Genomic DNA, 21,602 nt, shown 5'->3' with positions numbered 1-21,602 from the left:
GGCTGGACGCCTGTCCTAGAGGCACACCGGCCTGTAGGAACGAGGGGTCGTTCCAAGGGCTGAGGGCGCGGCGACACAGCGCAGTAACCGAGACCCGGTGTGTGCCCGCGTGCCATGCGCATCTGGGGACCCGATCGTGAAGCCAGTGCTGAAGTGGTCTCATATGGAGCAACCCGAGCGGCGTGACGGCGGCTGCGGATGCCATATGCCCCAGGAGCCTCTGAAAGAACTTCAGTGGGACCACTAGTTTGCTGTCGAGCTCCCTCAGACAGTTCAGCAACAGGCGAGCGCGTTCCTCGGAGAGGTGCGCTACCATGGTGATCGAGTCCAGCTCCATCCCGGTTGACCTGAAGCCCCAGTGGGCGGAGATGCCGAAGCACCTTGTCCCTGTGCATAATCAATTGCTCCCGCGAGTGGGCTAAAATCAGCCAGTCGTCGAGATAATTGAGTATGCGAATGCCCGCGAGCCGAAGGGGCGCTAGGGCACCCTCCGCGAGTTTGGTGAAGACCCGCGGAGACAGAGAGAGCCCGAAGGGGAGGACCTTGTACTGCCACGCTCGACCCTCGAACGCAAACCGCAGAAATTGGCGGTGGCGTGGAAGAATGGAGACATGGAAATACGCGTCCTTCAGGTCTATGGCTGCAAACCAATCCCGAGGACGAACGCATTGGAGAATGCGCCTCTGCGTGAGCATTCTGAACGGCAGCCTGTGCAGACAGCGGTTCAAAACGCGCAGATCTAGGATTGGCCGTGACCCACCGCTCTTTTTGGGTACGATGAAGTATGGGCTGTAAAACCCACTCTCCATCTCGGCTGGAGGAACCGGCTCGATTGCACCCTTCGCCAGGAGGGCAGCAATCTCCTCTCGCAAGACAGGGGTGGACAGGGGGTTGACCCTGGAGAAATACACGCCCGTAAACTTGGGGGGCCGTTTCGTGAACTGAATCGCGTAACCGAGTCTGATTGTGCGTATGAGCCACCGCGAGGGGCTGGCCCGCGCTAACCAGGCAGGCAGAGCCCTCGCTAATGGAGTCATCGCTACAATCGCTGACGTACCAGCAGTGGGGCAGCGCGGAGTGGGTGTGCTGATCCGGGAAGCACGAGGGTCCCGCGGAAGAGCTGGAGGAGAGCGATTCGCTCTGGCTCCGCACCCTGACTCCGGAGAGGGGGCTGGAGGGCTGAGGGAAGGGAGACCGTTCCCCCAGCGCTCGTGAGCCACTGGCGAAGCACGTAGAGTCTGCGAGCCGGAAGGCAGCGCGTCCCGGACTGGCAGAACTCGTGCAGTCACATCCGGGGAAGGGAAAAAGTGCTCTTTTACTGATGTTTTGGTGGCACTGAAAAGTACCGTTGTTATCGGGGCCCCGCCCTCCAGCGGGGAAAGAGCAAGTTTCCTCTTCTCCGGATGGCCTGTCTCAGGGACGCTTCGCGGTCCGTTTACCGGACTTAACGGCGCCCTGGGCAGGAGGGGCTGCCTGCTTTCGAGGTGAACGCCGCGCCCGCTTGGCCGGAGGCGCAGGCGGGGGCGGGGCAGCACTCGTTGGCGGGCGCCCTCGGCGAGGAACAGCGGAGGTGGATGGCTCGGCGGGCGGAGCGGGCTTACGGCCACGCCGATAGATGACATTGCCCATCGCATCCGACTGCTCTTTCACCGCCTTGAATTCCTGGGTGAATTCACCGACGGTGTCGCCGAACAGGCCAGCCTGGGATATGGGCGAGTCAAGAAAGCGAACTTTGTCAACGTCGCGCATATCGGCCAGGTTTAGCCAGAGGTGGCGTTCCTGAACCACAAGTGTGGACATCGTCCTCCCCAGCGCACACGTGGCGGACTTAGTAGTCCGAAGAGCATAGTCGGTCGCGGTGCGCAGCTCATGTAATAAGCTTGGGTTGGACCCGCCCTCGTGCAGCTCGGCCAGCGCCTGCGCTTGGTAGCGCTGGTAGGTGGCCATTGCGTGCAAAGCAGAAGCAGCCTGGCCTGCAGCCTTATAAGCTCTGGCTCCGAGGGAGGCAGACAACCTACAGGCTTTGGACGGGAGGCGGGGCAAACCCCGCCACGTAGAGGCGCCGCGCGGACAAAGATTGACCGCGATAGCGCGCTCCACTGACGGGATCGCCTCATACCCCCTGGCAGCTCCGCCGTCAAGTGCGGTGAGGGCGGAGGCACACGCAGCACGGGCAGAGAAAGGTGCCCTCCAAGACTGCGTGAGCCTACTGTGCACTTCCGGGAAGAAGGGGACGAGAGGCTTCGAAGGCTTCGCCTTCTGGTCCTCTACGTAGCACCCATCTAGTCGGTCCGGCCGCGGAGCTGGGGGATAAACCATCTCCAACCCCACGGCCGAAGCAGCCCGGGAAAGCACGGCTAACATGTCCGCTTCAGGATCCGATTTGACAGCGCTCACCTGCCCGGAGGGGGCGAGCGGGTCCGGATCTTCGTTGGACAGTGAAAGCCCACCCTCCGATGCCGCGGAGGACATCTGATCTCCGGTGTCAGCGAGTGTGAGAGCTACCATCTGGTTAGACGGATCACTCTCACCACCCGAAGCTTGGATGGAGCGCCGTGAGGAGCGAGAGGTCCGCGAGCCCGTGGGCGGCGGATTATCTCCCGCTGAAACCCTCAGATCTGCCCGAGCGCCCACTGCTTTTTTAGAACAGGAGGCAACTGGGGTGGCTCGCTCTCTTGCGAAAGTTAGCCACGATCTTAGCTGTGCAACGGTCATGGCATCGCAATGACGACATGAACCGCCCGCGAGCACCGCATTAACATGCTGGACCCCCAAACATGCAATGCAGTGATCGTGTCCATCATCCGGAGCCAGGAAACCCCCGCATCCAGAAACGCACAGTCGGAGCGCCATCCTGAAAAGGACGTGCTGCACGACTGTGTTGCTCTTTTAGGAAAGTTGCAACTATACGCACCGCTCTGGAGGACCGGACCCAAAGAACCGCAGGCAAGGAAGTAACCCAGCTCGACCGTCTGCCACCGCGAAGACCCACTCTGGACCGGGAGACACACTCGTTCGCTCTGAAGTGCTGATCAGCAAGAGGAACCCTCATCGACTCACTCAGAAAGGATCTGAAGCAAAAAGGATGGCGTCTGCTGGCTTCAGGTGTGCTTATATGCTGAGATAATTGCAGATGTCGCACACCTGCGCAAGCTTACGCTGCCAATTAATTTCATTCATTGGCCCGTTCAATACTCTCCAGACAAGCGGCTTCTGATCCGAATCCTCCCAATGCGTGGATTTTACAAATCAAATCCATTTATAGTGCTGAAGTTCCCCCCGAAGGGGAACCAATGACGCAATGTGATTGATTGTGGGAGGAAAGGGTGGAGTGAGAGGATTGTGTCACACACTGAGGAAGGCATTGTGCCGAAACGTTTGTGTTTTGTATCAGTTAAAGTTTTTTTAAAACAGCCAGCGTGCTGGGCAAACTTCATTACTCTACGCACATAAATCAAACTTTTGTCCATGAAAAGGCTTGTTTTTCTTTCATCCATGCAGTTTTTGAATTGCATGTATAAGCAGCACAAATAAAAATGATAGTTCTCCAAAAAAAAAATTAAATGTGTAGCCCATACATCTATATTTTTGGGTGAACGATCTGTTTAATCTTGGAGTTTATTAAACGTTTGAGATCTTGTCTATTATATTGTGTAGAACTGCTGCTAAGCTGTAAACATTAAACTTCTTTAATCCTCATATGTCCGTGACTGAGCGGTTGTGTTTTGTCTGGTTTGTTTCAGATGATGCTATGAAGACCACCAGAGATGACTGATGTGGAACCTGTTGTCTCTGACTTTGCAGCCACGGGCAGGACTGGCCGGAGGAATGCATTGCCAGACATTCTAGGTTCCACGGCTGGTCCTGGAGCCGCCGACCTACCTGATAAACTAGCCGAACTCACAGTAGGAGGTGCTGCTTTATCTTTTGTTCCGCAATAAATGCCACATAGTCTCAATGTATATGTCGCTCATATAAATATACAGTTGAAGGCCAAATTATTGGCTCTCATGTGAAATTTGATTTAATTTTCAAATATTTCCCAAGTGCTGTTTAACAAGATTTTTTCAGCGCATTTTTAAACATAATATTTTTAATATCTTATTTATTATAACTAATTTCTTTTGTATTTGTGATGATGACAGTACAAAATGTTTTACTACCTATTTAGCAATATATAGTTTTCAGTTAATGTGCAAGCTTTAAAGGCTTAACCAGGTTAATTATGTTAACTAGGCAAGTTAGGTTAATTAGGCAAGTCATTGGATAACAGTAGTTTGTTCTGTAACCAATCGAAAAATAACAATTTCAATAATATTGGCCTTAAAAAAATATATTTAAAAAAATTCCAGAAGAACAAATATAATAGGAAATACTCTGTAAATGCAATAGCTCTGTTAAAGGGGTGGTCTACTACGATATCATATTTTAAACTTTAGTCGATGTGTAATGTAGCTGTGTGAACATAAACAACATCTCTGAATGTAATACATTAATGCAAAGGAAGACATTGGCCTTTACAGAGTTAGCTTAGCAAAGCCTACAGCGAACGAGTTTACAGTTTAAATTTAATTATTTTCCTGAGAATTATATAAAAATATATAGCTAGCATTTGACAAAGGAGAACTTCCAGTATCTCTCTCAGTTCAGTGCTGGAGTCAGTTAAAACTCCTCTTACCTGTGGACTGACCCACAACCTTTAAGTATTTTTATTTGTTAAAATTTATCAAATACAGGCACAGTTTCTAGAGTTATTGGTACGTTGTAGCGGGGACATAAAAAACAAGGATGGAAGCAACCGGAAATGCTGTTTGGCACCACTAACTATTTAGCTACAAATTTGTATTTAGCAGTCAAACCGCTGTAAACACCCACAATCTTCAGCAGCGCTGCAGTGTCTCTCGATGCGTGTCTCTCTATGTGGCCGCTTTCTGTGCATTCTCCATCTCAAATAACAAACTCGCAAAACATATGCGAACATTTCATTTACCTACACATGCTTATTCCGATTATATGTGAAAGACACTTGTCTGATTTTATTTTAGAGAGCACGCGTGAGCTGTGTGCTCTTGATTTTTGTCTGATTCATTTTAGCTGCTCTGAGCCTCCAACTGGACTGTTAACACAGTGCAACAGCACATGCGTGTGAGGGAGTGATGTGGAGCCAGCCCGCGAATCATAGCACACTATGTTAGCTGACCAATCAGAGCCTCTTGAGGCGAGTCTTTCAGAGGAACCACAAAAACATGTTTTCATGTTAGCTGAGCATGAACATAAGCACACATTGCTTTGCATCTTATAAACACAACCAAGCCTTCAAAATACGTACTTGTGCATTAACTGGATATCAGCAGCTTTATCAATTTACAAAATACTTTCATGTCATAAAAAAGTCTGAAAACATGCCATATAAACATTATTCTCTTTTTTTGGAGAACGATAGTATCACTTAATATATTAAATGCACTATCACTGTCCCTATTGTGACCATTACCTATGTCACAAATATAGTGTTGAATTCAGTTAGACTTTAAAATAAATTAAAATCAACATCTGTAATGTTTAAGAAAATCCAAATCAACTTCATAGGTGTGGGAAAATCAGTATTTGATGCAATGACTGATTCTCAATCAATCATCCTTTATAGACTGAGAGTTAAACATTTTAAGATGTGAAATTTAAGAAAAAAATTGTCCTATAAATCAAATACCTGTAATTCAACTTAAAAGTGATGTAAGGACAGTACACAATAAACATGGCTAGAAACTAGTTCAGTGCGTAAGTTAACTAGGCTAATTTAATCCACACTGTGTGTATCTTTGATGTCTAAAATGGGCCATGATGTTGACAGAATGCCTTGCTATGCAACACTGAACTGCAATTGGCAAAAACACCTCTTTCTAAAAGGCAGAGAAAAGAGCACTCTCTCATCACAAATACACTTTCTTCAAACGCTTAAGTGCTTTTCTGAGATCGAGCTGTCATCAGGAGGTTGAATATAAGTTCCGCTGCCACCAGATGCTGTCAGAAAGTCATTCATTAGTCTTTAGTCCCTATTTTGTTTTGAATTTCAAAGGCAAATATTAATAATATGTTTAATACTTTCCAACAGTAAAATGTAAAACATTTAATTAAATGGATAGTTGATCCAAAAAATGACAATTTACTCACCATAAACTAAAAACTAAAGAGGTTTGGACCAAATAGAGGTTGAGTAAAGGGTTGTCACACCAAACATGATAATTATAAATCTAACTAAAAAAACTTCTTCCAAAAATTGTTCTGAATGTAAAACAAAACCAGAAATTAGACTAAAATATAAAGGGCTTGTGCATTTAAAGCTACTAACAACAGTGTGGAAAAGCACACTAATATTTAAAAATAATCACTATTTTGAATACAATTAATTATGCTATTGGAGAGATTGATACAAATTTTAACGTAAGTAAGCCAGGCTAGTCAATTGAAGTATAAAAATAAAACCCCTCGATGCTGTATGGTTTTGCCATCTGTGTGTTACCTCCTTTAAAATTGCTGCGGAAAAATACTTTGTGTTGTTTTTATACCGCTATGCAAGATGATCGCTACATTCACTAGAAGATTACACGAGCTGGATTCACTGGTCAGATGCGCTAGAAACCTTGCGCTGTTCTGAATGTAAAAGGATAGCAGTTCAGACAGTGGCTATAATGATAAAAATGTATAGAAACAATATTGTTGGGATTGCTTTCAGGTTTCGTTTTCAGCTAATAAATGATAAAACTGTAAGCTAGTCAGAATCCATTGAAATATAAAGGGCTCACGCAATTTAAAGATACTATTTAAAGCTAACTCAATTCCTGGAGGGCCGCAGCTCTGCACAGATTTTCTCCAACCCTAATCAAACACAGCTGATCCAACTAATCAAGGTGTTCAGGACTACTAGAGACTATTAAGGCTGATTTATACTTCTGCGTCAAACACCGGCGTATGCTACGGCGCTGACCACAGCCCTTCGCCGTGGCTGTCGGCGTCGCTGACGTGCACCTCTCAAAAAATGTAACTACACGTCGCAACGACGCGCAGCGTAAGCTCTGTGATTGGTCGGCTTGGTAGCGCTGACGAGTCTGGGCGGGACAGAGAGCCGCGTGAATAGTGCGAGCCTGATGGAGCGATTGTTTACAAGTGTGGAGTCCCGTGAAGGAGCTCCTGATGGAAAGTTTTGTTTTGTGTTTACCTCATAGTTAAAGTTGTTGCATGTCCGCCGGTTCCTGCCTCAAAATGAGCGAGTTTGAGCCACTTGTACATCCCGGAAATGTTCAGGAAAATCAAAAAAGCAGCGAAGAAACTCGACACAGAGGAACATTTACACCTGACCAACTAGCGTTTCGGAAGTGTTAATGCAGACCAACAGAGACAACGCGCAGAAGTATAAATGCACAGCCACGCGCGTTGCATGCGCTGTGGGTTACGCCGGTCACTTGACGCAGAAGTATAAACCAGGCTTTAGGCAGGTGAGAGTTGGAGGTGGTTGGAGCTAAACTATGCAGAGCCCTCCAGGAATTGAGTTTGAGACCACTGACTTAAAGGTAATGACAATCTTAAAAATAGTTGGTTATACTATGGGAGGGAATAATAAATAATGACACAAAAGTAAGCCAGGCTAGCAAACTGAAGCATAAAAAGTACCACAGGTAACCAGTATATTTTTGGCATCTGTGTGTTACCTCCTTGTAAAACGCTGGGGAAAAATTATTTGTGGTGTTTTTTTTATTCCACTACACTGGACGATCACTACAATCACTAGAAAATTACAAGAGCTGGATTCACTGGTTAGAAGAGATAAAAACAGCACTCTTAGGACACCTGCTGGTTACAAGTGGGTAATGCAATTAGAAAAGCATAAGCTAAAAGCACATCATTGTCTTTACAACACTGAGGTGTAAAACAGTTAATTCAGTTCATAGTTAATTAAGAAATTACAATTTACTCACCATAAACTAAAAACTTTGATTTGGACCAGATAGAGGTTGAGGAAAGGGATGTTCACGCCAAGCATGTTAACTATAAGCATAATAATAAAGACAACCTTTTTGAAAATTGTTCTGAGTGTAAAAGGATAGCAGAGTTTAGACAACAGCTATAACGATAAAAATGCAGAGAATAGATTACTTTCAAAAGGTTTCGTTTTCAACAAATAAATGATAAAACACTGATAGTCAGAATCCATTGAAATATAAAGAGCTCACACAAATAACACTACAGGCTACATTACATTGTGGAAAAGCACACTTAATATTAAGCCCTCTGCTCAAATATTATTTAAAGACAATGACTGTCTTGAAAACAGTACTATGGGTGGAATGATAAAGAAATTTACACAGAAGTAAGCCAGGCTAGCAAATTGAAATATATTAATAAATGTACCTCAGGTATACAGTATAGTTTTGGCATCTGTGTGTTACATACCTGTCAACCCTCCCTTTTTCCCGCGATTCTCCTGTGTTTTACAGTTCTATCCCGCTATCATCCCGTAAAGGTATTTTCCCATATTTCACCCGTATTTTTAGTCTTTCTCTGAAGGATGGCAATACACATTAAAGAGTTGATCCTCCCTATACACAACCCATACCGCCGAACCACCAGGGGACGCCCCTTGCTCTTAAATGTGAGACTGTTCTGTGCTTTTGTTTTATTCAGGCATGAAAACACTTTAAAAATAAATATAAAAACGGCGGGATTCCTTTCCTTTTCATTACAGGTGTCGTCACCCCTCCTAAGCAATCCTCAAATCAGTCATGTAGTGGTGCGTGACTGTCAGCTGATGCGCTTCATAGTAATAAATAGATGCTGTTTCCGAAATGGATTCTTCACACGCAATTTGAGGCAGAGCAAAAGTGGACACTCTGGGTTTTGGGTTCGTGCTTGAACCGACTTATGCACATAATTAATAGTAATAACATCTAAAGATGTCGATCTGGGTGGGTTTTTTTCAAACACAACTAATTTTGTCCTAAATGAGCATAAACAGTTAGGAAAGCAATCGAATGCTTTTTTTTAATGTTAGAAGTGACACCTCTGTTATTTAATGTAATCAAACAAAAAATCCAAATATATCCCTTATAATAAGTCCTTTATATGCCCTCCAAATAAGTGCCTTATTATGATGGGGATATCCCTCATTTCACATGCCAATGTTGACAGGTATGTTGTGTTACCTCCTTTAAAAATGCTGGGGGAAAATAATTTGTGTTGTTTTTATTCCACTGTTACGAGATCACTACATTCACTGATTATATGGATTACACAAGCTGGACTCACTGGTCAGGTGTGCTAGAAACATATCAGGTATTGCAAAAAGATTAAGAGAACGTTGTTTGCTTTATATTTAGTTCAGCATTATATTTATATGTAAAGTTGTCAGTCTCAGTGTGAACAGCCTGTAAGCCTTTTCTCCGCCATGTTACCAGATCAAGTTATTGTAACCATCACATTATATTATAACCATCCAATTGGCAAAATACAAGTTATGAGCTTTTTTTTTTTGTGATATTTTGTTCGTTTGTTTTTCATAGCAAAATCTGGCAACACTTCACAGACTTTAATTGACAGGCCTCAAACAAAAAAAGTATATGGACGGTTTATTAAAAGAGAAAAGCAATGATCATTGAGATATTACAGTACCTGTACGAAATATCAATGTCAAATGCTGTTAAAACCCCCGTGCAAAACAATTTACAAAGATTAAAACATTACATGGATATAAACAAATACATTAACAAAGATGAAGAGAATAAAAATAAATTAAACAGACTGTCAATATTCAAGCATATCAAAAGGCTATGCAGTTTCATTAGGCTGAATAGTTAGCTATACTAAAACTAAACATTTATCATTAGATCCCACTCATTTTTAAACCTTGACTTTGACCATTAGTAAATGATACCCGAATTTTCATTTTTGGGTGAACTATGCCTTTAAGCACTGACCTTGATTCAAAGCACACACTTCTGATAAGTATGATTTCAAAAGCCTTCTTGGGAGTGTTTGATCATGACCGAGGCGTCCTGCGCTTCAGTAATTGCCTGCAGTCAAACACTGTTGATTTGCTGTGTGTTCCCCATAAAGCTCAAAGGCATCACACATGATCCCTGCAAATGATCTTTTATGAGCGGTTTGTGATGACGCTGGAGATTCTCAGCAGTACACTGATGAATGTACTGCTTATTCCACATCATACATAATTTATCCTGTTTTAAATAATAAACAGAGACTCTGGTTTGTGAGTCGGGGTCTTAAAGGGATAGTTAACCCATAAATAGAAACATTTGCCCATTTTCGTGTCATTTTTTTGCTATGGGAAGCATGCTGAATTTGGGTCCTGTTTAAATAATGAACGACTTTTTCTGCCCTCTAGTGGTGATCATTATGATTGAAAATGAACTTTAGATTTTTTTCATTTCATAGGGTGAGGTAGTGAGGTCATCCTCTAAATTATAATGAAACTGGAAGGTGATTAAAGCTATCAAGCACCAAAAAGATCACAAATTCCTAATAAAAGAATCATATATTTAACGTACCAGTGATTTATATTTAAAATGGTATCTGGAACTGCTAAGGACTTTGTGGAAGAGGAAAAAAATATGAATTAATTATTACATACATACAAATAATAATAATAACATCAGTAAAATGGAAAGAATGTTAAGAATTTGATGTTATTACTTTTTAAATTATTCTATTTTTAAATTATTGAAATTTTTAAACTATTTTAAATAATATTTTCTACATTTAAATATAGTTTGATGTTGGCTAGACAAAAGATACAGTTAATAATAGAAAGTGAATCTACTTTAGTTGATATTTTATGCATTTATAGAGTTTTCATATTGGAAAAGGGATGTTTCTATTTGTCTTTGACGCACCATATTGGGTGCAGAGAACAAAACATTGTAACGCTTTTCTTTTAAAATGATTTGTGCAGAATTGGTGCTGTATTGCTCACATATGCTAAAGCCAAATGATGTGCATTAAAAATGTAACATGTTTAGCAGCTAACATCTTTGATGATAGCAGTCGCATAGGACATTGGTTTTTCCATGTCATTTGACCAACTGACAAAGCAAAATGGGTTATTGTTGTTCTCATATTTTAAATACTCTGAATAACACACACACACACACACACACACACACACACACACACACACACACACACACACACACACACACATATATATATATATATGCCAGTTAGCATTTCTATGAGGAGTTTGCATGTTCTCTCCATGTTTGCATGGGTTTCCTCCGGATGCTCTATGGAGCTAATGATATGCCAAAACAATCTGAATTTTAATTGTGTTCATTCAAATTGTAATTAAATAAATCTGAATTTTTAAATGCTGATAAATAGTTTTTAATTTGAATTTCTTCATTTAAAAATTGAATTTCTTTATTTGAATTTCATGAATTTTTAATATCTGAAATTGAATATTAAAGAAATTTTTTCAAGGCTGATTTTTTATAGACGTATTTTCAAACTGATTATTTTGTGTTCAAAATTCACTGCTGATATCCAGTTTGTAAAAATACAATTTTAAAATTTCAGAATGGGGAAATTCAGAACATCAAATTCAATATTCTAAAATTCAAACCTTTATGAGTTTCTGTCTTCTGTTAAACACAAAAGAAGAAATTTTGAAGAAAGCTGACTAACTTGAGGCTGTGCTGTGGCGCAGTGGGTAGCACCATCGCCTCACAGCAAGAAGGTCGCTGGTTCAAGCCTCATCTGAGCCAGTTGCCATTTCTGTGTGAAGTTTGCATGTTCTTTCCATGTTGGTGTGGGTTTCCTCCAGGTGCTTCAAAAACTGTAGTGCTGTAGGTGGATTGGGTAGGCGAAATTAGCCATAGTATGAGTGTGTATGGGTGTTTCCCAGTGATGGGTTGCAGCTGGAAGGATATCCGCTGCGTAAATTATATGCTGGATAAGTTAGCGGTTCATTCCTCTGTGGCAACCCCAGATTAATAAAGGGACTAAGCCAAAAAGAAAATGAATGAATGAATGAATGAATGAATGACTAACTTGAGTAAGTTGACTTCCATAGTACGAAAATCAAATACTATAGAAGTCAATGGTTACAGGTTACATTTTCCAAAATATCTTTTGAATCTGAAGCAAGTAGGATGAGTAAACATTGATAGAATTTACCCTTTTGGGTGAACTATGCCTTTAATAGTGTTTGTTTGTGTGCAGATGATGGTGAACAGGGTGGAGAGAGCTCATCCTCAACCGACCCACCCAAAGAATCCACAGAGGGGGCAAAGACAGAGGGTTCATAAGTCGACAGCATGTCCCGACGCGATCTGACCTCACGATCTGCCTCTATTCTTGTCCCATTGACCAAACAACTGTTACAGTCTGTGCTATGCAACATCAAGACCACTGAGGATTGGCATTCAGACATGGCCCAGCGGGAAAAACAGCTCATTCCCATAACAGGAATCCACCCGAAGTTGCGTTTTTTTCCCCCAAATAGCAACGATTGTTCATTTCATTTTGTACCTCTACAACTTCTTTCCAAAGACTCACCAGACTCATGATTTTCCAAACAACCCAGCTGTTTTGTGTGTTTTATGAAAACAGATGTGACCTGCTTTCCCATTTTAAAAGAACATTCATTTCATTTGTTTTTAGGACTGCCCCCTTTTGCATTTTCTCTGAATGTTGACATGTAGTGGCGAAAAAAAAGATCTCTTTTTGCACAAAAAAACAACAAACAAAAACAGTAAATACATTCCATTTGGTGGCGTTTTTTTAATCTTACGATAAATCCGTCTGTCCTTGTACAACAACACTACATCCTCTGTGTTTTGTATTGTAAAGATATGCATTGTTAACGTTCTAGAGGAAAAGAATAACAGTGCTGAACTACATGAAATATGATATTTTCTTCTTGTAAATATACAGAATTGTACATTATATTTGCTAGTATGTTTAAAAAGCCTTTTGTTGTGTGCGTAAACGCTGTCAGTGTTGCCCTGTGTGAGCTGAAATTGGATTGTTAGTTGTCGGATGTATCGCCGCAAAACATCTTGTGGTCATTCGGACATGGTTTTTAAGTGCTAGTCTCAGATATTTCTTTGCTGTTGTTGGTGGCAGTGGAAAAATATGATTGTGGAGACGTGTTCCTCTTTCATTCCTCTTTTTTTTCATCTTGCTTTTATCAGAGAAATGCATTTAATTTAATTGTATATTTTTTTTACAAGGCCATGAATCTTGTGTCATTAAGTCTGTTATAAGCAACATATAAAAAACAGTCATGCTGTGTTTAATAATTACAATAAATCTGTGCTTAGTATTTGTAGCCTTAATTTTTTTTTTTTTTTTGGAGGTGGTGATGATTTATGTAACCAGCAGAGGACACCAGGGGTACCTTTTTTAACATTTAAAGCCACAAAACTGTTCCAGTTGATTTTTAATAGTATAAAAAACCATAATAATATTATTACAAAAAAGCTAAATAAGTTAGCTGTATTTATTAATAATTGACAGTTGAAGTCGGAATTATTAGCCCCCCATTTTGTTTACTTTTTTCAATATTTCTCAAATGATGTTTAAAAGAGCAAGGCAATTTTCATAGTATGTCTGATAATATTTTTTTCTTCTGGAGAAAGTCTTATTTTTTTTTTATTTACTTCGGCTAAAATGAAAGCATTTTTAGTTTTTTTAAAAACATCTTAAGGTCAAAATTATTAGCCCTTTTAAGCTATTTTTTTTTTCTTCGATAGTCTCCAAAACAAACCATCGTTATACAATAACGAAAAATATCTAGTTAAATATTATGTACTGTCATCATGGCAAAGACAAAATAAATCAGTTTTTAGAAATGAGTTATTAAAACTGTTATATTTAGAAAAGTTTTCCGTTCAACAAAAATTGACGTAAAAAATAAACAGGGGGCTAATAATTCAATCATAATTCTTCAACTTCAACTGTATGTACTTTTATTGCATTGTAAAAAAAAAATGACAAAGTCTGTGACAAAGTCTCACACTTCTGTAAGGAGTTTGCATGTTCTCCCTGTGTTCGTGTGGGTTTTCTCCAGGTTCCCCCACAGTGCAAAGGCATGCGCTATAGATGAATTGGGTAAGCTAAATTGTCCGTAGTGTTTCTTGTCTTGACTAATTTGATTCAGCTTAAAAAATAAAGCAATTTTTTAGAGCGTATATCCTTATATACTATGTAATATTTTTACTTAGTTTGATTGTAAGTTCAGATGACTTAATCATTTTAGTTCAGCAATAATGTTTTACAGTGTGGAGATAATCAAAGCATTTGGATTTATTTATATTGCATAAATTAGAGCATAAATATCAGTGTCCCCATCCCCCCTCCCCCTGCAACACACACACAATAAAAAATTTCTTCAAATGTTTCTTGGACTGACAGCCAATTGGAACGCTGGTCCCTCCCACTCCTTAGACAAACTATTTAAGACTATTCGCAAAGCGAAAATGCAGCTACATTTTTACAAGGCATTGTACATTAAGTTTGTTTATCACAGTTTTGATTCAGAAAATGGTGGATGCTTTTTGTGGCACGTGGAAGCTGGTCAGCAGTGACAACTTTGATGAGTATATGAAATCCCTAGGTAAGTTTTACCATAATATCATGCAGAATTCAAATTATTCAGAAAACACTTACAGTGTTTTACAGTATTTGTTAAATATTATTAACGTTAATGATGTTCACAATAGGGTGTAAATAATATGTAGTTAGTCGGTAACACTTTACAATAAGGTTATAGTTATTATTAGTCTATTTACTAACAAACAATGAGCAACACATTTATTACAGTATCAGTTCATGTTAAGCTTATTACACTTGATCATTGTTTGTTTATGTTAACTCACGATACATTTTAACAGATCCATAATGTAATAATGTTGCATTATCATTAATAAATGCTTAATAAATATTGTTCATAATTAGTTATTTTAGTACATTACATAAATATATTAATTAAATAAATACGTTAAATAACTTAAACTAATGAAACCTTATTGTAAAGTGTGACCAATAATTCATTTATAATCAATTTTTAAATGAACTTATTTTAAAACGTTTAAGGATATTTAGCCTAGACATCATATACAAATTGTATTAACAGTTAATTATTTCTAAAATTTTTATTCGTATTCATGCTTAAGTGTATTATAAAAACCGACATATATAAATGGATGTTATATTGTTTGTAAGGTATTGGGTTTGCAACAAGACAAGTTGGAAATGTGACCAAACCGACGCTCGTCATCTCGAAGGAGGGAGAAAAGGTGGTCATAAAAACACAGAGTACCTTCAAGAACACCGAGATCTCATTCACACTGGGTGAAGAGTTTGAGGAAACCACTGCTGATGACCGACACTGCAAAGTAGGCTTGGAAAAGAACAACTTCATAACATACCTATTTTACACTGCATTCCCTTTCGAGACGAAGATGAATACAAAATTGGTTGTTATTATTATTTTTTATCAGTCCACTGTGCTGCTCAAAGGAAACCAGCTCGTCCATGTGCAAAAGTGGGATGGGAAAGAGACCACTTTTATCCGAGAGATCAAGGACGGGAAGATGGTGATGGTGAGAGTCTTAATTGTATTTTCAAAAGATTCTTCAAGCGTCCTTGTAGAGCTGTACTGCATTTAATATCTTTCTGATTTCAACTTCGATTTAGAAACTCACCTTTGGGGACGTGGAGGCTCTTCGCACCTATGAAAAAGCATAGGCTTTGGGAATACTATCAGGTGTCGCTGTTCTTCTTTCTGGCCAGAAACAGACAGTCATGATGTGCTCTGAAAGCAAAACCTTGAACTTTATTCATCCAACTCATTGAAAGAATGGACTTTAAATATTTTTGTTTTTTAATTATTATTATTTTTATTTGTACAATAGCTACATATAGTCTGCTAGTTTGTATAATAAAGAACCAAAAGAAATTATGACTTGAGTGTTCATTCATGGATCGAAATTGAGCCCTGTTTAAACTTTAATCGTTTTGATGCTGGATAATCCCTTTTTACACTTAAGATCTATCTATCTATCTATCTATCTATCTATCTATCTATCTATCTATCTATCTATCTATCTATCTATCTATCTATCTATCTATCTATCTATCTATCTATCTATCTATCTATCTATCTATCTATCTATCTATCTATCTATCTATCTATCTATCTATCTAGACACATACAGTTGAAATCAGAATTATTAGCCCCCCCTTATTTTTTTTATTTTTAATATTTAAAAAGGAAAAGAATTTAAAGGAGGGCTAATAATTTTGTCTTCAACTGTATACCTTTAAATACGATTCGGTTTTCCAATTAACCTACTCTATAAAAATAGTTGGGTTAAATATACCCCAACATATAACCTAATTATAGGTTATTATAGCACCTTCCCAACTATGGATTATTTTACAGTTTTTCTCAGTCACTATGGTGCATTTCCTGTAATGTTTGTTTGTTAACAATTACATTGCTAACTGCTAATTACATTTGCAGTTAATTCATTTCTCAAAACAATTAGTAAAAACTGCAAAACCTAGTTGATAACTTGTAAAAGCGTGTCACTTGCTCAAAATGGAGAGCTCATTCCTCAAAAGCAAGTATTCATGTCAATCAAAGTGTCAGTATCATCAAAATGAAAAGTCCAGTGTTTATGAACAAGATAGTCAAATGGCTTAGTCATGTTTTCATAATGACAGCTTACTCTGTTCACTTTTTCCATTGCAATAAAGTCAGATTTTGGTGACACTTCCTGAAAATGCTCAAGACAGCACTATATACTGTTTGCACAGCCATTTGAAAACTACAGTAAAGTTAAACATCACTGCATTGAGTGAGGTATCTGAGTACAAGACAAAAAAACAAACAAAAAAACAAAACAAAACTGTAACCCAATGCATTGGGTTATTTTGATTAAATGTTATTTTATCCATTCTGGTGTTATTGCTACTATTAATTTTATAATTATGACTGTGTAAATAAATAACATACAGTTTAAAAAATACTTAAGTGCTTTAGTTTTATTCCATTTTAAATTCCAGACACTTTTATTGAAATAAAACAAGAATCAAAAATAATGAAGAAACGGAACAAAGTACAGTTATAAATGTGCGTGCAAAAAATCATGTGTTGATGGAGCAGAATATAGAGTTGTGTGCTGTATAGAGACTGTCCAGCAGCTGCAGTTGCTTCAAAAGATGGTCTTGCTTTGGTGCCATTCCTCCCATGATGAAGATTTTGTACTATGGCATTTGATGCCTCTCCTGCTTCTACTTCTCAAAATACCAATTGATGCTTGCTCAACATTAAAACATGTACTTACCCATTTTAGCAATGGAAAAATTATTTTAGGGCTGCAACATCTCCAGGAATAATTCACAATAAATCAATAATATGATAAAATGTTGTGTTGCACTTAATGCACTTCTAAAAATATGTTAAATATATCTGTAACATTGAAAATCGACATTTCACTAAACTAAACTACATAGAAAAACCAAACTAAGGTTTAAGGTGTGTGAATGATATCATACAGTAGATGTATCATAAAAAATGTTCTATTTAAAAAAACTCAATTATTAATTGTTTCTATTGTTAAAAATCTTTTTATTACTTATTAATAAAATTAGAAAGATTTCTATTAAACGTCTATGATTATGACAGGCTTTAGATTTGTAATTTCCAATCAGTGCGCGTGACCGCAGAAGGTTGCGCAAACCAGCAGTCACGTGAGATCCGCTGTTTTTCCTGTTTTGGTTTACACAACAAGAGTTTATAACAGTACCCAACTTAAACGTTCAGGAATGGCTTTATTCGTTCTGTTATTTTTGTTTTGTCATGTTTTTAACTTGCAGGTTTCTTCTGCGCCAGTTAGTAATGTATTCAAACACCTGCAGACCGCATGTAAGTGTTTCAGAACCTCATCAGCTGTTTCAGGGGTTTACGTTATGTCTCCTCCTGAACCTGGTTTTATGCTGAAGTTTGTTCTTTATATACTATATTGTTCTTGATATAGTATACCTTCCAGTTTCTGTCGTAAATAACCGTAGATGATTAAATATTAGCAGTAATTCGTCTAATTGTTGTCAATTGTTGAGCCAATTGTTGTCCAGGTTTAGTTTGTTTCAGGTGCATCATCTCCTTCTGAAGCTGGTTTTATGGTGATGTTTGTTCTGTGACATAATGTACTTTCTTGTTTCTTTCATAAATAGCCGTATTCTTGCATATCTACTGTAATTCGTCTTAATGAGCCTATTGTTGTCCAGGACTCCAGGTTTAGTTTGTTTCAGCTGTTTCGGGTGTATCATCTCCCCCTGAAGCTGGTTTTATGCAGAAGTTTGTTCTTTATTAAATACCTTCTTATTACTGTCATAAATGGCCGCAGATTCTTACATATTTAAAATTTTGAGGCTTTTGAACTCTTATACTATTAGTTCATAAAAACGTAAAGAAGTATTTGATATTTAACAAAAAAAAAAGTTCAAGTTCAAGTTAACTAGCATATTTTATTAAGATCTATTAAGAGGTAACTGGTCACAAACTGGTAACTGGTTTTGTTGTTGTTGTTAAATATCAAATACTTCTTTATGTTTTATGAACTAGTATAAGAGTTCCAAAGCCTCAAACTTTAAAATACTTACAAAAATTAGTTTCAGTGTACATTACTGTATAACTTTAGAGTATTTCATATAAATAATGTAAAGATCAATAAAGTGTTTAGTATAATGTAAAAAAGAACTGTCATTGGAAGTAATTTACTCAAATTTAATAAACTGTATTGACAGTCAGAGAAATCGGTCTGAAAGATAAACTTAAATTACATTAAGCGGTGCATATAAAGCCAAGTGTGCAATTATACTGAAATGGTTCTAGTGAAGCCAAATAAGATTATCTGTAGTTTACAGAAAGATTAAATGTAATTTAATATTTAACTGAGGTATTGAATTAGCCTGGTCTTTAAAGGGTCCTCAATAGAGAAATTTATCTTGATGTTTTGACATATAGGATGTTATTTTACTCTACAAACATCTTGTGATTTTCAAAAACTCCTTTTATTTAAAGAATGTTTGAAAAGTAATAAAATACAACAAATAAAGTTAAAGGCAAATTATTAGCCCTCATGTGAAAGTACTATTTAATAAACGAGAATTTTTTTTCACTTTATTTCCTATAATTTTTTATTTATTTATTTTTTTGGAGAAAATGTTATTACATTTATCTTATTAATTGAAAAAATATAGTATTATCCACTGTAAGAAATTATAATTTTTTAAATAATATATTATAATATTGTATTATAATAAAACAAACCACTGTTTTCCAATAACTTTAATAATAACCTAACTTGCCAATCTAGTTATTCCATTAACCTAGTTAAGCCTTTAAATTGCAATTTAAGCTAAATATTAGTATCTTGCAAAATAACAAAAAAAAAAAAAAAAAAAAAAAATATATATATATATATATATATATATATATATATATATATATATATATATATATATATATATATATATAAAATAATGCTCTGTGGTCATTATAGCGAATAAAAATAAATCAGTTATTAGAAATTATTTATTAAAGCGATCATGTTTAAAATGTGTTGAAAAACATGTTTCTGCATTAATCAGCTCTTCAACTATACATAAATAAACAGTTAAAAGATTATTTGGGTCAAAACACAAAGACAAAAGTTTTTTTTTTTTTTGCCTGAGGAAATCAAGACTACATGCCAGTCATTAAAACTGATTTTAGTGTTCAGGCAATATTTAAAGGAAGAGATTTGACATATTTTTGATGTAGCTTCTAACATAATTATTGTAAATTCCAGCTAAATTCTGGCATATCTCAGACCTGCACTTGGATCCGACCTACCATGTGACAGAAGACCATACCAAAGTGTGTTTTTCCTCCAAGGGTGTTCCTGCATTGGACCCGGGAGTGTTTGGAGATTTCCTCTGTGATTCTCCATACCAGCTTATTCTCTCAGCGTTCAGTTACATGAAGCAAGTGGACCTGCAGCCTGAGTTCATTATATGGACCGGGTATGAAGCAATCTTGAGTTTGACTTGCATCAGTTCTGTGTGATCTTTAAAATGATTGCTATTGGTATTAATAAAAATGCGTGTTTAGATTGTTGATCATTCTAATGTGTTTATTTTTAATTTTTGTCTATGTTGAGTCCTTGTATTTTAGTGCATGTTTGATTTTCTCTCATTCTCTCGTGCTTTAGGTTTTACAAATGAGCATTATAAATAAAATGTATTATTATTTTCAATTTGTTTCATGGCATAACAATACTATACTTTTCTTGAACTGTTGCAGGGACAGCCCTCCCCACGTCCCTAAAGAAGAGCTGTCCACTGATGTAGTGATCAATGTGATTGCTAATATGACCCGCACCATACAGCAGTTCTTCCCACAGATTCCTGTTTATCCTGCCCTGGGCAACCACGACTACTGGCCACAGGTATTTCAGATCCAAGGACAACTGGAGTACTTTACTAGGAATTCAATAGTTCTGGGGTGAGATAAGGGGAGGGTGTTTTTGGTCGTTTAAATGGAGTGTTTGTACACCACTTGTATATGAAAATGTTTAGTATAAGTTAGTTAGTTAGTTATATTAGTAGCTTATTGTAATATTAGTGTTGTGAAATGACAAATAATGGACAATAATCGCACCCAAAATAAAAGTTTGTAATTACAAACGTACAGTTTATATTATTGTTTATAAATTACTATATTGTATAAAATGTTTGTTTGTTTATATATATATATATATATATATATATATATGGATGGATGGATGGATGGATGGATGGATAGATAGATGGATGGATGGATGGATGGATGGATGGATGGATGGATGGATGGATGGATGGATGGATGGATGGATGGATGGATAGATAGATAGATAGATAGATAGATAGATAGATAGATAGATAGATAGATAGATAGATAGATAGATAGATAGATAGATAGATAGATAGATAGATAGATAGATAGATAGATAGATAGATAGATAGATAGCAGTATAGTAGCAGTAGCACGAGTAGCAGTGCGATATGGCTGTATATCGGCAAAGCAGGTGTTGGCTCGAGGCAGCAGGCCGAATGTCTTAGTGCCCCAGCAGTGCTGATATACAGTCATATCGCTCTGCTATGAGTGTAATGTTGCGTTTATACAACAGTATATATGCATAAAAATGTATTAAAAAAAAAAATCAAACACGGAGAGCCTCAAAAATATTTTTGTACGAGGAACTACTTTCTTCCGCTGTTTATTCACATCTGCAGCTGACCTTTAGAACAGCAGAAACTGTTGCTTCTTCACCAATGTCACTTTAGAGCTAGTGTTTGAATGTTTCTCTAGAGTAATGTCTGAAGTGCTCACATTTTGCTCACATTTTAAGATTATAAAGCTGAACGGCATGAAATGCCATCAGTCTTCAGAGTTTTCCCAGTATTTTTCTGTTGCAATTGGGATTATTACATTATTTACCCAAAAAAAAGCCAAAGCAAAGCAAACACTACCAGATTACTGTGGTATAAATACAGCA

At 38.0% G+C, this 21,602-nt stretch overlaps 3 protein-coding genes across 13 annotated transcripts in view; all 3 read left to right on the top strand.

Moving 5' to 3' along the window:
- pkib (protein kinase (cAMP-dependent, catalytic) inhibitor beta) overlaps positions 1-13,336 on the top strand; it is an 81,798-nt gene extending 68,462 nt beyond the window's left edge. The window contains exons 2-3 of the mRNA NM_001122945.2: positions 3,744-3,912; positions 12,232-13,336. Of these exons, the coding sequence (NP_001116417.1) occupies positions 3,768-3,912; positions 12,232-12,317 (231 nt within the window). The 5' untranslated portion in view covers positions 3,744-3,767 and the 3' untranslated portion in view covers positions 12,318-13,336. The remainder of the gene's footprint in view (positions 1-3,743; positions 3,913-12,231) is intronic.
- Positions 13,337-14,496: 1,160 nt separating this feature from the next.
- fabp7b (fatty acid binding protein 7, brain, b) lies at positions 14,497-15,965 on the top strand. Its single transcript, NM_214807.1, is given in 4 exon segments — positions 14,497-14,629; positions 15,238-15,410; positions 15,516-15,617; positions 15,712-15,965. Coding segments are annotated over 4 exon segments (399 nt in total). The 5' UTR covers positions 14,497-14,556; the 3' UTR covers positions 15,763-15,965.
- Positions 15,966-17,712: 1,747 nt separating this feature from the next.
- Positions 17,713-21,602, top strand: part of smpdl3a (sphingomyelin phosphodiesterase acid like 3A) — a 41,456-nt gene continuing 37,566 nt past the window's right edge. For 4 of the 11 annotated variants that reach the window (XR_012395484.1, XM_068215437.2, XM_005170176.6 and 1 more), the window contains exons 1-3: positions 17,713-17,947; positions 19,875-20,088; positions 20,369-20,513. Coding sequence is in view for 9 of the 11 variants with exons in the window: in XM_068215437.2 (XP_068071538.1) it covers positions 17,848-17,947; positions 19,875-20,088; positions 20,369-20,513 (459 nt within the window). In the remaining 2 variants the exon portion in view is untranslated. 11 annotated transcript variants of the gene reach the window in all.

This window comes from Danio rerio, chromosome 20 (genome assembly GCF_049306965.1).
Source record: "Danio rerio strain Tuebingen ecotype United States chromosome 20, GRCz12tu, whole genome shotgun sequence".
NCBI classification, from domain to species: domain Eukaryota; kingdom Metazoa; phylum Chordata; class Actinopteri; order Cypriniformes; family Danionidae; genus Danio; species Danio rerio.
This window is presented reverse-complemented; position numbering and strand designations above follow the sequence as displayed.